The following is a 19,020-nucleotide window of genomic DNA, read 5'->3' as shown; positions in this document are numbered from 1 at the left end:
GTCTAGTCATAAATGTTAGTCCAACTTTTGGTTGATGTTCACATTCTGTCAGCCTTCTGGCTGAACTGGCATCAAGTCTTGTAGCATGTTTTCTCTCATTTGCCCATTTATGATCAACAGTTGATCAGCATTTCTCTCAACACTTTGTGTGATTTAGCAATTCTCAACATATAGGAAGTTCAGCCCATCTCCTACTAAGATAACTACTCATATGTTATATTGGTCTCTGTGTTCTGAGCCTTTCACATGGTTCTGTCAGTGAAAAGAAAATTAAAAGGTTTAAATTATCAAGAAGATTTGATGCTACAAAAAAGATACTCAGTGAACATAAACCTAAATTGTTCGATTTTAAAGGAGAAGTATGGGGAGAGTAAAACATACTCTCCCAGGATTGTATCCCGGCAGTATTGTCTGGATCCTTCTTGACTGTGGCACAGATGTGCATAAGCTCACCATGTACTGACTTTAGGTCCCTGGAGTACATTAGTAAATATACTTCTATTACCCAAAAGAGAAGTCTAAAAAGGTTTAGCTTTACTTCTGTTTTAACATACGATGCTGGTGATTATCTAGGCAGTTATTAAGAAAATTCTTTATTTTCTGACTATATTTTAAATGTTGTAATTTTATTTCTGCCACCATAGTTCATTTTTTGACTCGGACATGCTGAGCACCTTTTATTTATGGTGACACTGACATTTCTTTATTTTTTACAGGGAAATCCAAGTGGCCATGTGGCAAACCTAAGAGGGGAACCCACAGAGCCCACAAATCTTCCAAACAGGTAATTCTTGCAAGGTTTACCTTGTGTGAATACAGTTTTCAAAGTAATGAATAACTCACACTTATTGGGACCTCATTTAAAGGTATGCCTTAGTAATTTGATTGCACCTAGCCCTGTTTTGCAGCTTAATTCTACCTGTTTTCCAGTATGTAAGTTGGACCTGGAATTTTATGATGTTTAAGTGTATTTTAAGGGAAAGGATGTAGGAGAATTTGTTGGAGAATTTGTTGAAAGGGTTCAGAGACTAAGGGTTGTGTGGGTGCAACGTATACCCATACCTCCCAAGGACTGTATCAGACAGAACTAGACAGCTGGAAGATGATGGTGCTATCTAATTTCTGCATACGTCATCACCATGTTTTATGAGGCAGCATAATTATATTGTATTTACGCTGGGGCTATTTTTGAGTGATTTCTGTCATGTATATAACAAAGGAATCCTTAGGCTAGACAGAATGAGCATTAGAGTTATCTTTCACTCTGAATAGCATAACTATGCGATTCGACTTATACAAACTCCTATATAATTTTCCTCTGTAAAAGTGAATGTGTACCTATGAGAAACAAACATCCATGTCTCTGTTACAGTTACCTTTGCAATACCTGGTTCGATTTTTGGCTATATACTTTATAGCCCTGTGTTCTCCGCCTTGATGTCACTATACATGATTTGTGGATTATTGGGGCTTTTCTCTCATTTATCTATATTCCTACAAGGGTTAAGTCTTATTTAGATTGCAGTAAACACAAAGCAGGGATTGCACAGCAGAAGTTATTTGCTGCGCTGGCATAACAAGGCCCCAGCTTTACTTAGTGGTGCATTAGTGAGCTCATCACTCATTCTTGCAACAGGAAGCCGGGGCTGGGAGTTCTTTGGCTTGTTGATAGACTCATAATCTCAAGCAAGGAAGATTAATTGAAAAGAGAGGACTGTTTATGATATTTCTTGGGTGCCTGAGATAAGCACGTTTATTTTACATTCATTAATCCAAAAGGGATAAATCATTGCAACAGAAGTTTATTCACGAATCTCTTTAGGAAATGTTGACTTTGTGGAACAGAAACTGTGTCTTAGTAACTCTCTTTTTGTGATGATGTCACGGGAGAAATTAAAGGGTTAATCTTAAGCAACATGATATGCAATTTGGATTTTCTGCCTATTTTTTTTCATTGTTAAATTAGAATGCTGCTTTAAACCATACTCATTTTGTGTTTGTATGGTGGAGAGTTAAAGAATACCATGTGCATAAATGCGTTTGTCTGTGTACATCTGTATACATCTGTATATACAGCTAATACTAATAAAGTACATAGTTACATAGTATCTGAGGTTAAATAAAGGTCCATCAAGTTCAACCTTTATGTGTGTGTGTAGTGTGTGCGTGTCTATATGAGTCCCTGTGTGGTCCCAGGTTTTTAAGAGTACCTGTACCCCTGTATGTTATGATCTCTGAGGAAGGTATCTAAATGATTTTTGAATGAATCAATACTCTCGGCTGATACCACTGCTTGTGGCAGAGAGTTCCAAAATGTAACCGCTCTGACCTAGAAGAAGCCCCTACACCCTTTGTGGATAAATCTTTTCTCCACCAATTTTAGGTGGTGGCCTCTAGTCTTCTTAATGGAGTTTATACTAAAAAGTTTATTGCTGATGTTGCCATCACCACTGAACATTTTGTACATTAAAATCATGTCCCTTCTTAATCTCCTCACTTCCAGTGTCAACAATTTTACATTTAATAACCTTGTCTCATAGCTCAGGTCCTCCAGCCCCTTAATTAGTTTAGTTGCCCTTGTCTGGACTCTCTCTAGCTCAAGGACATTCTTTCTGTGGATTGGTGACCACAATTAAACCGCATACAGATTATCTTCTTAAAACACGCCTTCACTTCCATTACAAATCCAAGACAATTCCACATTTAAAGTACACCTGTTATTAAAGAAATCTGTAGGCTTTCATTACTTGCGTTCTTCTGAAAATGTTTGTTGCCTGGCTATGCCTAGATTAACCACTTGCCGTCCGCCCATTGTGAATACATGGGCAGATGGCGGACGCTTTCCGGCAGGAGGACGTGTATTTACGTGATTTTAAAATTCGCGGGCAGAATAAAAAAAAAATCTTTTAACAACTGGCACCGGCTGTGACATACAAGCGTTCGGGCCACTCTACAGCAGTCCAGTCTCTTGTTGTTTGCGTGCTCCGCTGTCCCCCCTGCGGCCTGGCACCAGCACAGCAGTTACTTCCAGTGAGGACGGAGGAGAAATCAGCATTCCCCCACTGTTGATCTCTCCTCCTCTCTCTGAAGGCAGAACGATGTGTATTACATCACTTCCGCCTTTAGCTGTCATTTCTCTGGGTGCTATAGCCAGAGAAGAAACTGGTAAAGCAGAGCACTGGTCCATCAGCTTCTTTGGGGGTACCCAGATGTCATTGTATATTGGCTATCAAATAGGGGGCTTCTTAGTCCCCATATGTTAGCAATAATGTTAAGTGTAGAAAACAAAAAGTTAAGAAAAATAAGTCACATATTAAAAAATTGGAAAAAAATAATTTGCATGCACATATAAATATAAATATGCGCCGGGTGCGCCTATGTGCGAAAACAATGATTACGCCACACATGTTAAATATCACCACGAACATCGCAGTGAGAGCAATAATTTCAGGGCCATTAGTCACTGATAACACTAAACTGATGAGCGGTAAAAGCTTTTGAAGCGTCGCCTATGGACAATTTTAGGTATGGTCGTTTTTTTGCGATTTTAAGACCTGACATGTTTTGTTGTCAATTACCCGACGTGACCCGATTCATTTCAGTACAGCGCTGCATGACGGAAAAAATGTCAGTTAAAGTACCGCAGCGCTGAATACTGAAAAATGGCCTGGCCAGGAAGGCCGGGGTTAACACCCCGGTCTTCAAGTGGTTAATACTTTTTCATTCCATATTGCAATACTTGTTCTTGGTCAGTTATTCAGCAAACATTGTAACTTAGCCTCAGCCTGACAACCAGGCAACTAGCATTTTCAGAAGATGTCAGCAATTAAATATTTATGTAAATGGAACTACAACTGAAAGAGAAGTACTGGAATGTGTGAGTGGCTGCTGTCTACTGATAACGTTTTTATTATTATTTTATTACACTTAATGTCTAAACTATCCTATTCATTTGCACATTATTTAGGGATTGAGCAGCTTTGTGTGAGTCAGTGTTAGTAATTTTTCTGTTTAGCATTAATAACCCTTCTGTTACCTGAAAGGACCTTGAATAATGCCAAATGTATGTGAAAATGTATGCCACTAAGACCTTCACTTAAGGTGGTTGCTCAAATTACAGCTTGATTGTACAATATATGCTTTTGATTTATCTACAACGATGTAGTGTGAGGAACTACCTAGAAATACCTTTTAACCTTTTTTATGCTGCCTTAAAGCAGACCTTTCATGAAAATTGAAGGTCCGCTTTACTGCCAGTCTCCCTCCCCTACAAACACAGTTAATTAAAAAACAAAACCTTAAAAGCAAGGTCTAATAAAATATTACAAAAAAAGTACCTCCTCCTGACTTCAGAATAGGGAATACGGAATTTGGAATTCAGGATATGGAATTTGGAATAGAAAATACAGAATAGGGAATATGGAATTAGGAATAAGGAATTCAAAATTTTGAATTTTGAATGCGGATTAGAGAAATCGAAATTGGAATATGGAATTCAGAATTTGTGATATGGAATTTGGAATTCAGAATAGGAATTTGAAATGAGGAATATGGAATTTGGAATACACATTTGGAGTTCAGCTTATGGAATTCGGAATACTGCATTTGCAATACCGAATTAAAATACGGACTTTGTAATACATTGCTCTTCACCGCTGTGAAAATAGAAAACATACCCAATGTTTAAACTGAGAAAATGTACCATTAACCTCTTGCCGTCCGCCCGTTAAGAAAAAACGGACGGACGGCGGACTCGCTTCAGCAGGTTGCCGTCTCCAGACGGCATTTTTTTCCTGCTCGCGCACGCACTGGCAGGAAAGACCCACTCGTTTTTACAGCCGTTAACGGCTGTTTCACATACAACCCCACCTTGAGTGCCGCCGCCCACCCTCCTGACCCCTCACCTCAATCCTGGGATCCACTACCCCATCTGCGGCCCGGGACCGGCTCGGGAGGGCGTCAGGAGGAAGAGGGAGGGAGTTCAGCTCCTTGCTGATCTCCCTCCGGGCTGTGAATGCAGAAGTGATGTGTATTACATCACTTCCGCATTCACCTGTCAGTCATCTGGCTGCTATAGCCAGAGAGAAGAAGCTGATGAAGCAGATCTCTGCGTCATCAGCTGCTTTTGGGGTCCCCAGGTGACATTAGGGGTCCTAGAGACCCCTAATGTCTCCATAAAGAGGACCTGTCAGTGTACCTGTGCTATTATATAGGGGGATTGTATCCCCCTATGTAATAGCAATAACAATAAGTGTAAAAAATGTTTTATATAAATAAAAAAAGTAAAAAAAAAAGAAAAGTCACAAATAAAAAAAAGTAAAACAACCCCCCCAAAATGTTTAAGGCCCCCCCCCCCCTATTTTAAAGTGTCGCCTATAGCCAATTTTGGGTAACGTAGTTTTTTGAGGTTTCGTGCGCGTGCGCAATCTTAAGGATTGACATGTTTGGTGTCTTTTTACCCGACGTGACCCCGTCTTTTATATTTTACAACAAAATTGGGTAATAATAAATGTTTTAGAATTTAATATAGGGGAAACAGTTTTTTTTTAAACATTTCTGTACATTTTCCTTAATATTGTAAAAAATAAAAACCGCAGTGGTGATTAAACCACCAAAATAAATCTCTATCTGTCCCCACAAAAGGGTATAAAATTCATTTCAGTACAGCGTTGCATGACAGAATAAATGTCAGTCAAAGTACTGCAGCTCTGAATACTGTAAAATGGCCTGGATGGGAAGGGGGTTTAACACCCCGGACTTCAAGTGGTTAAGAAAAAATATAGGGTCATTTTGAAAATGATGGTAGCAACACCTCTCCAACAAGTTGGGACAGGGCAATGAAAATCTGGCAAAGTAAGTGGTACTAACAAGGAAGAGCTGGAAGAACATTTTGCAGCTAATTAGGTTAAAAGGCAACAGATCAGTAACATGATTGGGTATAAAAAGAGCATCTTAGAGAGTCAGAATGACTTAGAAGAGAAGTAAAGATGGGCAGAAGTTCACCAATCTGTGAAAAGCTGCATCTAAAAATTGTCGAACAATTTCAGAATAATGTTCCTCAACGTAAAATTGCAAAGACTTTAAATATATAATCATCTACAGTACATAATATCATCAAAAGATTAATAGAATCTGGAGAAATCTCTGTGCGCAAGGGACAAGGCCGAAACACAATATTTGATGCATGTGATCTTTGGGCCCTCAGACGGCACTGCATTAAAAACAGGCATGATTCTGTGATGGACATCACTGCATGGGCTCAGGAATACTTCCAAAAATCACTGTCCTACCATCCAAAAATGCAAGTTAAAGCTCCATCATGCAAAGAAGAAGCCATATCTGAACATGATCTAGAAACACTGCTGTCTTCCCTGGGCCAAAGCTCATTTAAAATAGTTTGTCACAAAGTGGAAAACTGTTCTGTGGTCAGGCGTATCTAAATTTGACTTTCTTTTTGGCAACCATGGGCGCCACATCCTCCAGACTAACGAGGAGAGGGTCCTTCTCGCTTGTTATCAATGCTCCGTTCAAAAGCCTGCATCTCTAATGGTATGGGACTGCATTAGTACGTATGAAATGGGTAGTTTGCACATCTGGCAAGGCACCATCAATGCTGAAAGATATATCCAGGTTTTAGAGCAGCATATGCTCCCATCCAGACAATGTGTTTTTCAGGGAAGGCCTTCCATATTTCAGCAGGACAATGCTAACCCGCATACTGCATCTACAACAACCGCCTGGCTTCATATTAAAAGAGTCCGAGTGCTTTATTGGACTGCTTATAGTCCAGACCTTTCACCAATTGAAAATATTTGGCACATCTTGAAACAAAAAATACGACAAAGAAGACCCAGGACTGTTGAGCAGCTAGAATCCCATATCAGGCACGAATGGGACAACATTCCTCTCCCAAACCTCCAGCAACTGGTCTCCTCAGTTCCCAAATGTTTACAGATTGTTGTTAAAAGAAGAGGGGGTGCTACACCATGGTAAACATGGCTCTGTCCCAACTTTTTTGAGACGTGTTGCTGTCATCAATTTCAAAATGACCTTATTTGTTTCTTAAAAATACACATTAATTTCATTTTTAAATCCAGACTCCTAGACTCACTCTCTCTATTGTTTTTCAGAACAACTCCTTGCATTGCAAACTAAATGTTGGATCCACAGCAGACAAAATCCAGGACAAAAGCCCAACAAAGACAAGACTACCTCGGAAGGTTGACCTGCGAGCACGATACTGGGCATTCCTATTTGACAATCTCAGGAGAGCAGTGGATGAAATTTATGTGACATGTGAATCAGACCAAAGTGTTGTTGAATGCAAGGTAAGACAGATGATGTATGAGCTGGGCCCTCCTAGTATAGAGACAACAACCTTTATGCCTTTTTATGTGTTTGTGGGATTTTTTAAATTGAAACTTGTCATCTTAAAGGAGAAGTATTGGGAGGGTAAAATTTACTATTCCCAATAATTAGAGCCGGCATGTGACATTACAGTTGTCGCATGCCGGTTCTATAGGTTAAGAGCTGATCACTCAGCACATGATCACCCTGCAGAGAGAGGTGGCTTTAAGTTACCTCTCCCTGCAGGGATTCCCCCCTGCCCTCTCTGTTCCTCCAGTGCTCATTGGAGGGACAGATGGGAAGGGCGGGCACAGTTGGCTCTGGCTCTAGAGAGGCAGAGCCAGCTGTCAATCAGGCAGCGGAATCCCAACAATATTGTTGGAATCCTTCCCAGCTGTAGCGTGGCTCTGTGCTGTCAGCAAATAGCGAGCGATAGCAAAATTGAACTAAAGCCAAAACAAAAGTTTGGCTTTAGTTCTCTTTTAAAGAAAGGAATCCTTGTGACTTTAACTGATTTGTCACATTACCATACAGGGTACATGCAGGTCATATCTGGTTTGATGTAGAAAATATGTCTCCAGCACACCTCTGAAATGTCATACAATGACGCCCTAATTGACATTCATTCAGGATATCAAAGAACAAGGTTTTGAGACCTCGCAGGGTCCCTCCACTAGGCAAAAATGGTTATTGCAAGGGTCAACATATTGCATACTTTTTGGTATGCTGATTGAATGTCAATCAAGGCGCCATTGAATGAAGGTTCATAGGTGTGTGTGTCATAGTGTGACACATTTTCTACTTGGATCAGATTCTCACATATAACTGTAGATGGCACTGTTGTAACTCTTCCGCATAATATTGTGTTTGACTAAATGTAAGCTGGTTTATTATCCATCGAACCTAAATTGGGAATATTGTATAACTAACGCTGTGAGATCACTTTTTTTTAATACTATTAAAGTGACACTTATCTGTGTTCTACAAATTGCAGATTGTATCTTTATTATTAATATTTGCTCTTAGGTTTTATTACTCTGTTAAATGTTCCTGTTTCCCTTGTTGTATATTGGCTAGACTATACCTGAAACAATGTTTACTTTTTTTGTATGCCCTTATAGTCTGTACATATACTACTTATTATTCATTTAGTCAATTCACTTGAGTGCTCTGTTATATAAGTACATGTGGCATTACCTTGAAGTTTATGTTTTTTCTTAAAAACTGTCTTCATGTGTTTCCATTCTTTTTCAAAGATATTTTTGTGTATATATATCAGTGTGACCTTCACAAACAAGTCAGTAAAGAGCTTACTCTGCTTCTTCCATAAAGGTCCCCGCTTGGTGTATTTTATAGTGAGTATGATTTCCATTGCTTCAGCACAGAAGTTTAATCTGCAGCTAGAAGCATTGTAGGTGAACAAGAGAGCAGTATTGATGTGCCGGGCCCTGGGGTCCTAGCGTCCTGGTATAGAGTGTCATCAGGACAAAGAGATGGCGCCAACAGTCCTGCCGTGCACGCCAGTGACTAGAATTAATTACAAACCAATCGAATCCGTTGCAGCCAATTGGTAAACTAATTGGTAACTTTAGCCGGGCATCCAGCTCTGGTGATCCGGTATGGGGGAGGGAGTATCCTGCGAGACACTTTTGTCCAGCTGCGGGTGAGATGTCCGGAGAGAGATGTGCATGAGTGGAGACGGAGCCCCCGCTGCTGCTTGTCCTGTTTATATTCCCTTGTTCGGAAAACATGGCTCTTATTACAGCTCACATGGCATGAAGTCTGATCAACTTGATAAGGTGAACTGAGCCTTCCTTCAAGCAGGTACCTGCCAGAGGGGATGATTATTCATGTACAAGGAGATGGGGCTATACTACTGCAGATGAGAGCTAATTGCAGTGCTGTAATGGGGGAAATGCATGGATGATAGGTGGTCAGAAAGAGGTAGTACAAAGTTATCTGCTGAAGTCAACATGATAGAGAAAGTACATATCGGGCCTAAGGAGAATGGAACAAGGGTACAGTGCCTGTCGTTTATATCACAATATACAGTTTATTATCCTCGTATCACTTTTCCAGTGTCACGATGATTAAGTAGTGATGAAGGTTTCCAAAAATGACTAAAGTACAATGGATTATTAAGAACACTAATCTATCTATATTGATAAAAACAGTAAATACACAAACAATTCGTTTTGCCATATGCAACACTTTAACTTAGAAATACATTTATATTGATGCACTGAAGAGCACTGTAGTATCTATTATTTTCTGGGGCATAGCACTTCAAAATATTCTGCTGATTCATGAAAAGAGTGATCTCCAGAAGTAGCAGCGTAAACATGATCTGTCCAAGCTCTGCTGCTTGTTTAACTTTGTGGAGCCACACAGCGTAGAAGCAATCTGTCATTAAAACATTGTTATTGTACAGTATAACATCTTCTTTTCATATATGCAAAGTGATCAAAGTACATGGATATATAAAAAATGTAAAGATGATTTGTATCCTTCATTTGTTTATGTAATTATTGAGGAAGATCATGCTGTAACTGAGTAGAAACTCGTTATTTATATTTCATATTGTAAGTCAGCTACACATTTTATATGTGCATAACCATTAACTGAATTTTAAAGGGTATCTATGGTCAAAAACTAAAAATTAATATGTTGAATTTCCATAAGTTGTATCCCACTCCTAATAACCATATCGATCTAGAGGTTTGTAAACTTACTTACTGAAGATGCCCATAGGATGTACTTCCTCCTTTCACATGGGCGGTCTCATGTTAGTCTATGGGCAGCCGTATGTAAACGGACGGGCTTCCCATAGGTTTTCACCCAGTAACCCCTGACTCCGTATCAGAGGTCTGTTTTGCCAGACCTGATTGTGCCAGATCGGTGGTAATCTGATGTAAACATATACGTCTGCTTAAATCCGATTCCCCATAGACTGACATGTAGTCCGGGCCGTTTCGCGAAATGAAGGAAAAATATGTATGGACACGAATGTCACAGTGGTGACATCTGCTCCGTACTCCTCTTGATCAGAGTGTGTGGAAGGGGCCTTACACAGCCTGCCTTCTGAACTACAACTCAACATCTGAGCAATGTAGCATTATCATTGCTTTTTGGAAGCAGTGCATGATGGGATAAGTAGTCTTATAAGTAGTCTACCTTAGCCACAGTATTGAATTGTTAATAATTAAAAGACCTTTCTGCAGCAATGAAGTTATTCTAATGCATTTGCTCTGGAACTACCAGTGACTAATACAATCATATATGTAGGAGGTCACCTGACTGTTTGTATAATTGGATGGAATATAATAGGTGCACGGGATGATCCAAAGCTTTACGAGTTACCTCCAGGCAAGGATTTCAGTCTGTTCCACAAGAAAGCCATTTATGTCTATCCTTTTTTTTTTAGGACATTTTCCTCCTAGAAGAAGAACTCTGCTGTGGCTACATAACACCAGCCCAGCATAATTTTGGAAAATCTGCAACCATTTTATGTTGGCCACTTGGTTTTACCTGCCAGGCTCATGTGTATGAATTTGAATCCTTGTTCCTGTGTTTGGCCATTCCTCCTCTGCTGCATGTCTGTGCAGACCTAAACCTCAAAAAAACAAACACACAATGCATCTGGAATGCTCCGTGTTCTGCTTGTGTTGGAGAGAGTTGGCATAGATACATTGTTTGTATTATTGACAGATACCAGACTGCCTCTGGTGGCATGTATGGGCTTGTTCACACCAGGTGCGTTGAGCTACGTTTTATTGCGCAACACAGAAAAACGCAGCTCAATGCACATGGTGCGGACAAGCTCTTAATTGTTTTTCCATTAACTGAAAAGTGTTTAAAAGTGAAGGCTAGTTATATTTATTGGTTTCCGCAGTTTTGCATTTTAAAGTAGTTTCTTCTAAGTTTATTAGACACTTTAATGCTTTAATATAAATGAGAAAAAAGTCAAATGTTTAGGCCCATTGCACAAGAGCACCGTCTGTTCTGATCAGAAGGGGATCCGTGCACAGATCCCCTGCTGTTCGGAGCAGTACAGAACGAATGTCACTTTTGTGACTGAGCTGTACGGACCCATGTTAGGTTTATAGGCTGTTGGATGTAAGCGGACATGTTTATTTACATCTGATTAACTCCGATCTATCACAATCAGGTCCATCAAAATAGAACTGTGTTTCTTTTTTTTTTTTGCAGACCTATAGGGAGTTGGGGGTAATCGGATCTAAATGGATGCACATCCGGCTGCCCATAGAGATACAGTGGACTTCCGATCACATCCGCCTGATAAACTGACAGGCAGATCTGAATGGATTGCCCATATGAAAGGGACATAACTCCAGCCAAAACGTTTTATTTAGTTTTAGATAGAGCGGGGAAGAGTTGGAATATCTGCTAGCTTTTTATTGCTGCCTGTGCCCTTTTTGACAGTTTTCGCCTACTCCACTTCAATCAAAACGAAAAAACAAAGTGGCTAGATTCAGACTTTTATAACATGAGGGCCCGTTCACAACAAGCCTGAGTGATTAATTTAAATGACTCCTCAAACACACATCCTGGCTGCAACGGGACTGACCGCGCTGAAGCATGTGGTACCGCAATACCGTGCGTTGGAGTGTGATTTGAAAAGTAGTGCATGCAATACTTTTTGCAGTTGCACCACACATTCAAATGAATGACAACACAACGCACCTCCCGCACTGTTAACATACGGTGGGTGCGTTGGGCAGTACTGTACGTTAATGGTACAGTGTGCGACTAACGCACAGGCATGGTGTGAACGTAGGGTGCTCTACACAGCAACATCCCGTTAATGAGGATACTTTACTTGCTGGCTCTGTGGCTCCCTATCTTTAGTATTGTTGGATAGTGAAGCACTGGACACTGTTTTACTCCAGCTATACCCCAGTATTATTGTTTTCCTATATTTGCTGTCTGATAGATTTACTGATTTTTCCTCTATTATGTAGAAATTCAGTTGGAAGTCTGTCTTTCCCTTTTTTGAATAAACCACAAGCAATTTTCCTTTTCTTAAGACCACATTATTACTCCTCTGCTTTCCCTTCCCTATTACGGCTCAATTCTCTAAGCTATATTGCATGTGTTATTTGCTGTAACAATTGTTATTTTTAGCCATGTGGCTATTATTTTCAGCTTGGGTCTTTTAGCTATAAACAAGGGTTGTTATGGCAAAATATAGTTGTCATAGCTTAGTGAATTGAGAGTCTTGTCTGTTAAAGGGTCAGACCACCCAAGACAACATTTTTTGTTTTATGTAGATGTTGGAGAGTTATACCACCTAGCAGTTTCTCATATCTTTTGGGGATCCATTGTGTTGTGGTAACACATTATGAATGGCACCCCAGTGCACAAAGGCAGCGCAGCTCAGACACGCTTATTGCAGTGTACCACAACTTACAGTAACACGCTACGTTGTATTGTAGTGAGCTGCATCAGAAAAATGCTGCACCTCCTTTTTTGTTTGTAGAAAATATAGTCGGGAGATCTTGCTGTTGAAGTATTCAAGATATAAAGAAAGCTATGGCCTAACTTAGACCATATGAATTACATTTAACTTGAATATCAGTTTTGGGTGGACTGACATGGTAACTTTTTTCAACACTTGCTCTCATTCCTGAAAAAAAGAAGGTCATTATGGCATTTAATGATTGTGATAATTTTGTAAATTGAACCTCCTGTCTGTTAAACTCAGTCGAGTGTACGCAAACAGTTACCAAAGAATTGCATGTGGAATTTCATATCAGAACTGAACATTGCTGTCAATTCACATGCAGCATGAGCTTTTAAATAACAAAGAGAGGAAAAGTAAAAGGATAGGACTTTTGTAAATGATCAGAATCTTACAATAAATAATTTTGGAGCGTGTAGGAAGATAATTATGGGAAAAATTTTTAAAATTGATGTTTCCTTTAAGTAACTCTCTCAATAAAAACATATCTATATGTACTAAACAATGCCTCCAATGTAAAAACACCTTGCTATTCCTGCAAGTATGATTCTTGAGCCTCAAATGTTTTTCCATATGCTCTTAGATCCACTCAATCTTAGCCATGCACTATTCTTAGGATTTAACTTTGATTGACAACTCTCCTAAGATGAGCTCTATTCTCCATTATTATGCAGTCATATTTAAGAGCTTCTACTGACCACTGCATCCTTATGAATGCCAGTTAAATTAGAGCATAGTCAATTAAATATGGCATAGCAAGCTGTAAGAAATGTTTATAGGTAAGAGCTGTATAAGGCCACAGGAGTTAAAACGAACTTTTGAGGGGGGAGTGGGGTGTTCAGATTAGCATTTACAAGTTAAAGGAGAATTATGGGGAAAGTGAAATACATTCATCCCCATAATTAGAGCCGACGTGTGCACTGCAGCTGTCACACGTTGGTTCTATTGATCGGTAACTGAGCGATCACAAACCGCAGATCGCACAGTTCTCTCATCATTTTTCTGTGGGGAGTGGTGACTGACTGACCTCCCCTCTCCATTCCTCTAGCGCTTACTGGAGGGACAAATGGGGGTGGGGACAGCTGGCTTTGCCTCTAGAATCTAAGAGCAAGTCAGTTTGGATGATCGGGTGAGTATAACTTTTTTAATTTCCTCCCTAGAACTAAACGAGCATTTAACACTTGCGGTGCGGGGGTAGACCCATTGCGAGAGTTCATAAAAACTTTGCCCGGAGTTCTTCTTTAAACAGCCTTTCCATACTGAAAGGAAGCAGTCTTTAATTGTTGGTGATTACCGTATGGTGGAAAATATATAAAACCAGGCCTAGTGCTTCTTAGCCACACGTTTCTTATCTTCTGCATGTTCTGGTTACTGCTGTGCTTTAAGAGATATGCTTTTGCCACTATAGATATAAGGTAGTGTTCTACCTATTGATCATTTCTTTGTCTATATTTTGTTCAGGAAGTGCTAATGATGCTGGATAACTATGTGAGAGATTTCAAGGCTCTTATTGACTGGATTCAACTTCAGGAAAAGCTGGAGAAGACTGATGCTCAGAGCAGGTAAACAGTTTGAGGCCTACTGTGTAGCTGTCTACTGATAATATACTGACACTCACAATGTACTTATTATATGTCTTAGACAAGCAGGAATCAGACGAAAATCGAGTCCATGAGTGGCCCTGTCGGCACCATTGACTGGCTCAACATAAGTCAGTTTTGGAATCGAAAGAGTCTATTGGAAAATTGTTGACTGAACAGTGACTGCATTCTATCAGATGTAGTCACTCTTCAGGTATTTAGGCAGTTGTTTACCAGACAGCACCTATAATTCTGCATTACAATTATGGATATTTGCATTGTTTTGTTCTGCTTGTATTATGTTGTATCTTCTTTCACAGTGGGGAAATAGCGGTGTAAAAACAGCATTGTTTGTACCATTGATCTACTGCTCTCTGTCAAAATCTTTCTTCTAAGCACATTTAGAAAAATGTGGTCAAATGGGGAAGAAGCAAATGCTGTTTACTGAGCATTTAAATTAGCTCCCCTTTCATCTGGCCAAATCTGTAGTAATACTGCGAATAAAAACAGATATGCAAATACTAGACAAAAAGTACACTATATTGCCAAAAGTATTGGGACACCCCTCCAAATCATTGGATTCAGGTGTTCCAATCACCTCCATGGCCACAGGTGTATAAAATCAAGCACCTAGGCATGCAGACTGCTTCTACAAACATTTGTGAAAGAATGGGGCGCTCTCAGGAGCTCAGTGAATTCAAGCGTGGTACAGTGATAGGTTGCTACATGTGCAATAAGTCCATCCGTGACATTTCCTTGCTACTAAATATTCCACGATCAACTATTATAACAAAGTGGAAGCAACAGCAACTCAGCTACGGAGTGGTAGGCCACGTAAAATGACAGAGCAGGGTCAGCGCATGCTGAAGCACACAGTGCACAGAAGACACCAACTGTCTGCAGAGTCAATAGCTACAGACCTCCAAACTTCGTGTGGCCTTCAGATTGGCACAACAACAGTGCATAGAGAGCTTCATGGAATGGGTTTCCATGGCCGAGCAGCTGCATCAAAGCCTTACATCACCAAGTGCACTGCAAAGCGTTGGATGCAGTGCTGTAAAGCACGCCGCCACTGGACTCTAGAGAAGTGGAGACATGTTCTCTGGAGTGACGAATCACGCTTCTCTGTCTGGCAATCCGATGGACGTGTCTGAGTTTGGCGGTTGCCAGAAGAACGGTACTTGCCTGACTGCATTGTGCCAAGTGTAAAGTTTGGTGGAGGGGGGATTATGGTATGGGGTTGTTTTTCAGGGGTAGGGCTTGGCCCCTTTGTTCCAGGGAAGGGAACTCTTAAGGCATCAGCATACCAAGACATTTTGTACAATTTCATACTCCCAACTTTGTGGCAACAGTTTGGGAATGGCCCCTTTCTGTTCCAACATGACTGCGCACCAGTGGAAAAAAGCAAGTTCCATAAAGACATGGATGAGCGAGTTTGGGGTGGAGGAACTTGGCTGGCCTGCACAGAGTCCTGACCTCACACTCCTAAACCTTGTGGACACTTTCCCAGAAGAGTTGAAGCTGTTATTGCTGCAAAGGGTGGGCCAACTCAATATTGAACCCTACGGACTAAGTTTGGAATGCCATTAAAGTTCATGTGCGTGTAAAGGCAGGCGTCCCAATACTTTTGGCAATATAGTGTATATTTTTTAAAAGGTTTCTGACAAATTTCTTGTAATGGAGTCCTCACAATTGTGTATGCTTGTGAGGATACTATTTAGATGTTTAGTGCTATCCTGAATAATGCAGATTTTATTCTAAACCATGAGTTGTATTTTGCAGGCCTACCTCTTTGGCATGGGAGGTGAAGAAAATGTCTCCAGGACGGCACGTTTTGCCCAGTCCATCTTCGGATAGAGTGAGCTCAACTTCTAGTGCAAGAAGGGCACTCAATTTTGGGTATGTGAATAAATAGGCTACAACACTGGAGTGCGGATAACAAAATTCATCTGATGCATGTACTGTAGTAGATTTTGGTAGCCTTATGCTGCCATAATATGAGTTGAGATTAGAGAATTGATTGCGACATTTGAGTTATGTAACAAAAGAGTAATACACTCTTCCAGTCAGCAACAAACTATAATGCATGTGGAGATTTTCAGATATTGAGACGTTGAAAAGGTTCTGTATGCGACCTTTAGCAATGCGAAAAAGATGATGATGCTTTCTGTGAAAAGTATATCTGTCTAAAGCCAGCTTTAAAAACAATTACAAAAATCAGAAGTACTGGGCAGGTAGCTTGTGTTACCTGTATGCACTGAAGGACAGAATATATACCGTAATCCCAAGAGCAACAGTCAATATATTGAAGCTTACTAGTTCTTGCGTGTTGTGGCTGCATGTCTTTTTTTTAGGCTAAGCACATTTTTTTTTTCAATAGTTTTTATTAAGGTTTTACAAAGATTTGCTGGTATGCATTGTAGTGCATTGTACAACATAAATTAGAAAAAGAAGCAACAGTATACATAGCAAACGTTTAAATGTAGGGTAAGTGTATAGACAAACCAGTGACATTCAACAGTAAGTTCATTGCAAGGTATTGTATTGTAAAGTTCTCTCGTTCATTGTAAGTTTAAAGCATTGGTTGAAGGTGGCTCCACGACCTGTGACGGGAATGTATGAAGCAGAGGTAAGGAACCTAGGTAAGCTGATGGAGGATTGGTTAATAAGGGTGTGTGTGGATGGAGATGATAAAGGATTGGGGGATGGGGGCAGAGGGGTAGAAAGATGTGTTTGAAAAGGAGGGGTAGGGCAAAGAAGGGAGTAAGAGGGAATAGAACGCAGGGAGAGGGCAGCAGGAGGAAGAAAAAAAAAAAGAAGAGGGGGGAGTTATGGGGCAAGGTGGTGGAAAGGAAGAAAGGAGAGGGTAGTGTTCAGGACTCAAAACTTAGATATTTACCAAAGAGTGGTCAAAAGTTGCTGGTTGGTATTGCATAATCCAGGTGTCCTAAATATTTTGGAATCTGGTTAGCCTGTCTTGCTGTTTAATGGACAATTAGCGCTTTTGCAATTTATATGTGTCTGTAGAGACTTTCCAGGCTTTAGCACTGCTGTCTGTGTGGTATCATGTGTTGTCGAAAGACTTTAGTAATATTACAAGAGTTGCCAGTTAGGGAGCTATCTGAAATCTTGAGTTTTATCCTTTTAAAGGACAAGTCAAGTTGTTGAAAGCGTTTAGCTAGCATGCTGTCTGCTTTGTTCCCTTTTAGGAAGTATTTATGTTTGGGTGACCATATTAGTTTGGTATTAAGTTTTGTCTGGAGGTCTGTTCTCAAAGACTGTTTGAATTGGGTTGGGGGGGCTTGATATTGTGCTTTAATTCGAGAGATTTTCTCAATTCCAAATTTTCTCTGTTCAGGTCATAGTCAGTTGATGGAATGGGACATATGTATACTGAACAGACAGAAGGGAGGGAGGAGTATGGGAGGAAAATGTGGTCTATACAAGAAAACAGTTGATGGGAGTGCAAGATGTGGTATACCCACATTTTGCATCCTAATCAACTTTTTTCTTGTATCTGTTTGCCTTATTGGATACAGCTCATGCCATATGTTGGTTAGACCATGTTGAGCTAAGAGTGTCAGAGAGTGGTTGAAGGGTGTGTCATTGAAAGCGGGAGGTAGGTAAAGTGATTTAGCTTGTTTGTCTACGGAGGGGTATATGGTAAGGTTGCAGTCGCCACATACTAGTAACAGACCTTTTGTATGGGAGGAAAGTACTGTTTAGGATTAGATAATCGGCAGTGGGGGTTCACAGATTTCATTGTGACAAGAGAATTTACAAAAATGTTTATACTTTGTCTATACCAATCTTTGTTTATTGTCTAAATTAGCCATATAGGATTGAGCATGAGAGGGATGAGGAAAACAAGGGGCTGGAGAATTGGAGCTGTGGGTCTTCGGTAAACACAACCCATGCACAATAACCCAAAATAATCGAATGCTTTAGTACAGGGGAGCCCACAATTTTTCGTCTGGAGATCTACTTTTCAATTGACAAGCTCAATGAGAGCTACCAATGAATAAACACCTGTATTTTGGGGCGTGGTGGTGCATTGAAATCAATAGCATCACAGCCACGCCCCCCACCATCTGCAAAAATGCTGCAAGCACTATTTTTTCATATCGCACTTGACTGGAACGCAGGCACTGATGTGCCTGCATTCCGGGTGCGGGCGATAGCACTGAGGACGGGGGGCGTGGCTGCGGTGAGATTGACTTCATTACAACCGCACGCCCCCTCCCGCCCCTTTACGCAGGGAGCTCTCCGGCTGGCATTCCAGTGCATTCTAGAGGCCGAACACTCTGGAATGCAGACTTTGTGGTGTGAACCAACCCTCTTTCTTGGCTGTCTCTTCTCTCTCTCCTCCTCGCTCTCTCCATGTTTCTATCTGCTGTCTCTTCTCTCTCTCTCTGCTGTCTCTTCTCTCACTTTCTCTGCTGTCTCTCTCCTGTCTGTCTTTTCTTACCTCTACTGCAGCAGCTTTCCAAGTCTTCTCTCGTACGCCAGGTCCTGTGCTCCCGCGGTGCTCGTGTGGCAGACGTTGCACATGGGGAGAGGTGTCCCGCCCCTTCCCGTCTGCAGCGTCAGACACATTCAGCCGGCAGCCGC

General features: G+C 40.7%; 1 protein-coding gene across 2 annotated transcripts in view; it reads left to right on the top strand.

Moving 5' to 3' along the window:
• The window catches only part of SCAPER (S-phase cyclin A associated protein in the ER), a 219,043-nt gene that overhangs the window by 13,212 nt on the left and 186,811 nt on the right, over nucleotides 1-19,020 (top strand). For both annotated transcript variants that reach the window (XM_018568102.1, XM_018568101.1), the window contains exons 4-7: nucleotides 717-784; nucleotides 7,131-7,328; nucleotides 14,291-14,391; nucleotides 16,192-16,308. In XM_018568102.1, coding sequence (XP_018423604.1) covers nucleotides 717-784; nucleotides 7,131-7,328; nucleotides 14,291-14,391; nucleotides 16,192-16,308 — 484 coding nt within the window. The remainder of the gene's footprint in view (nucleotides 1-716; nucleotides 785-7,130; nucleotides 7,329-14,290; nucleotides 14,392-16,191; nucleotides 16,309-19,020) is intronic.

This window comes from Nanorana parkeri, unplaced genomic scaffold (assembly GCF_000935625.1).
Source record: "Nanorana parkeri isolate BGI_ZX_2015 unplaced genomic scaffold, ASM93562v1 scaffold1136, whole genome shotgun sequence".
NCBI lineage: Eukaryota > Metazoa > Chordata > Amphibia > Anura > Dicroglossidae > Nanorana > Nanorana parkeri.
The sequence above is the reverse complement of the archived record's forward strand: the minus strand, read 5'-3'. Positions and strand labels throughout refer to the sequence as shown.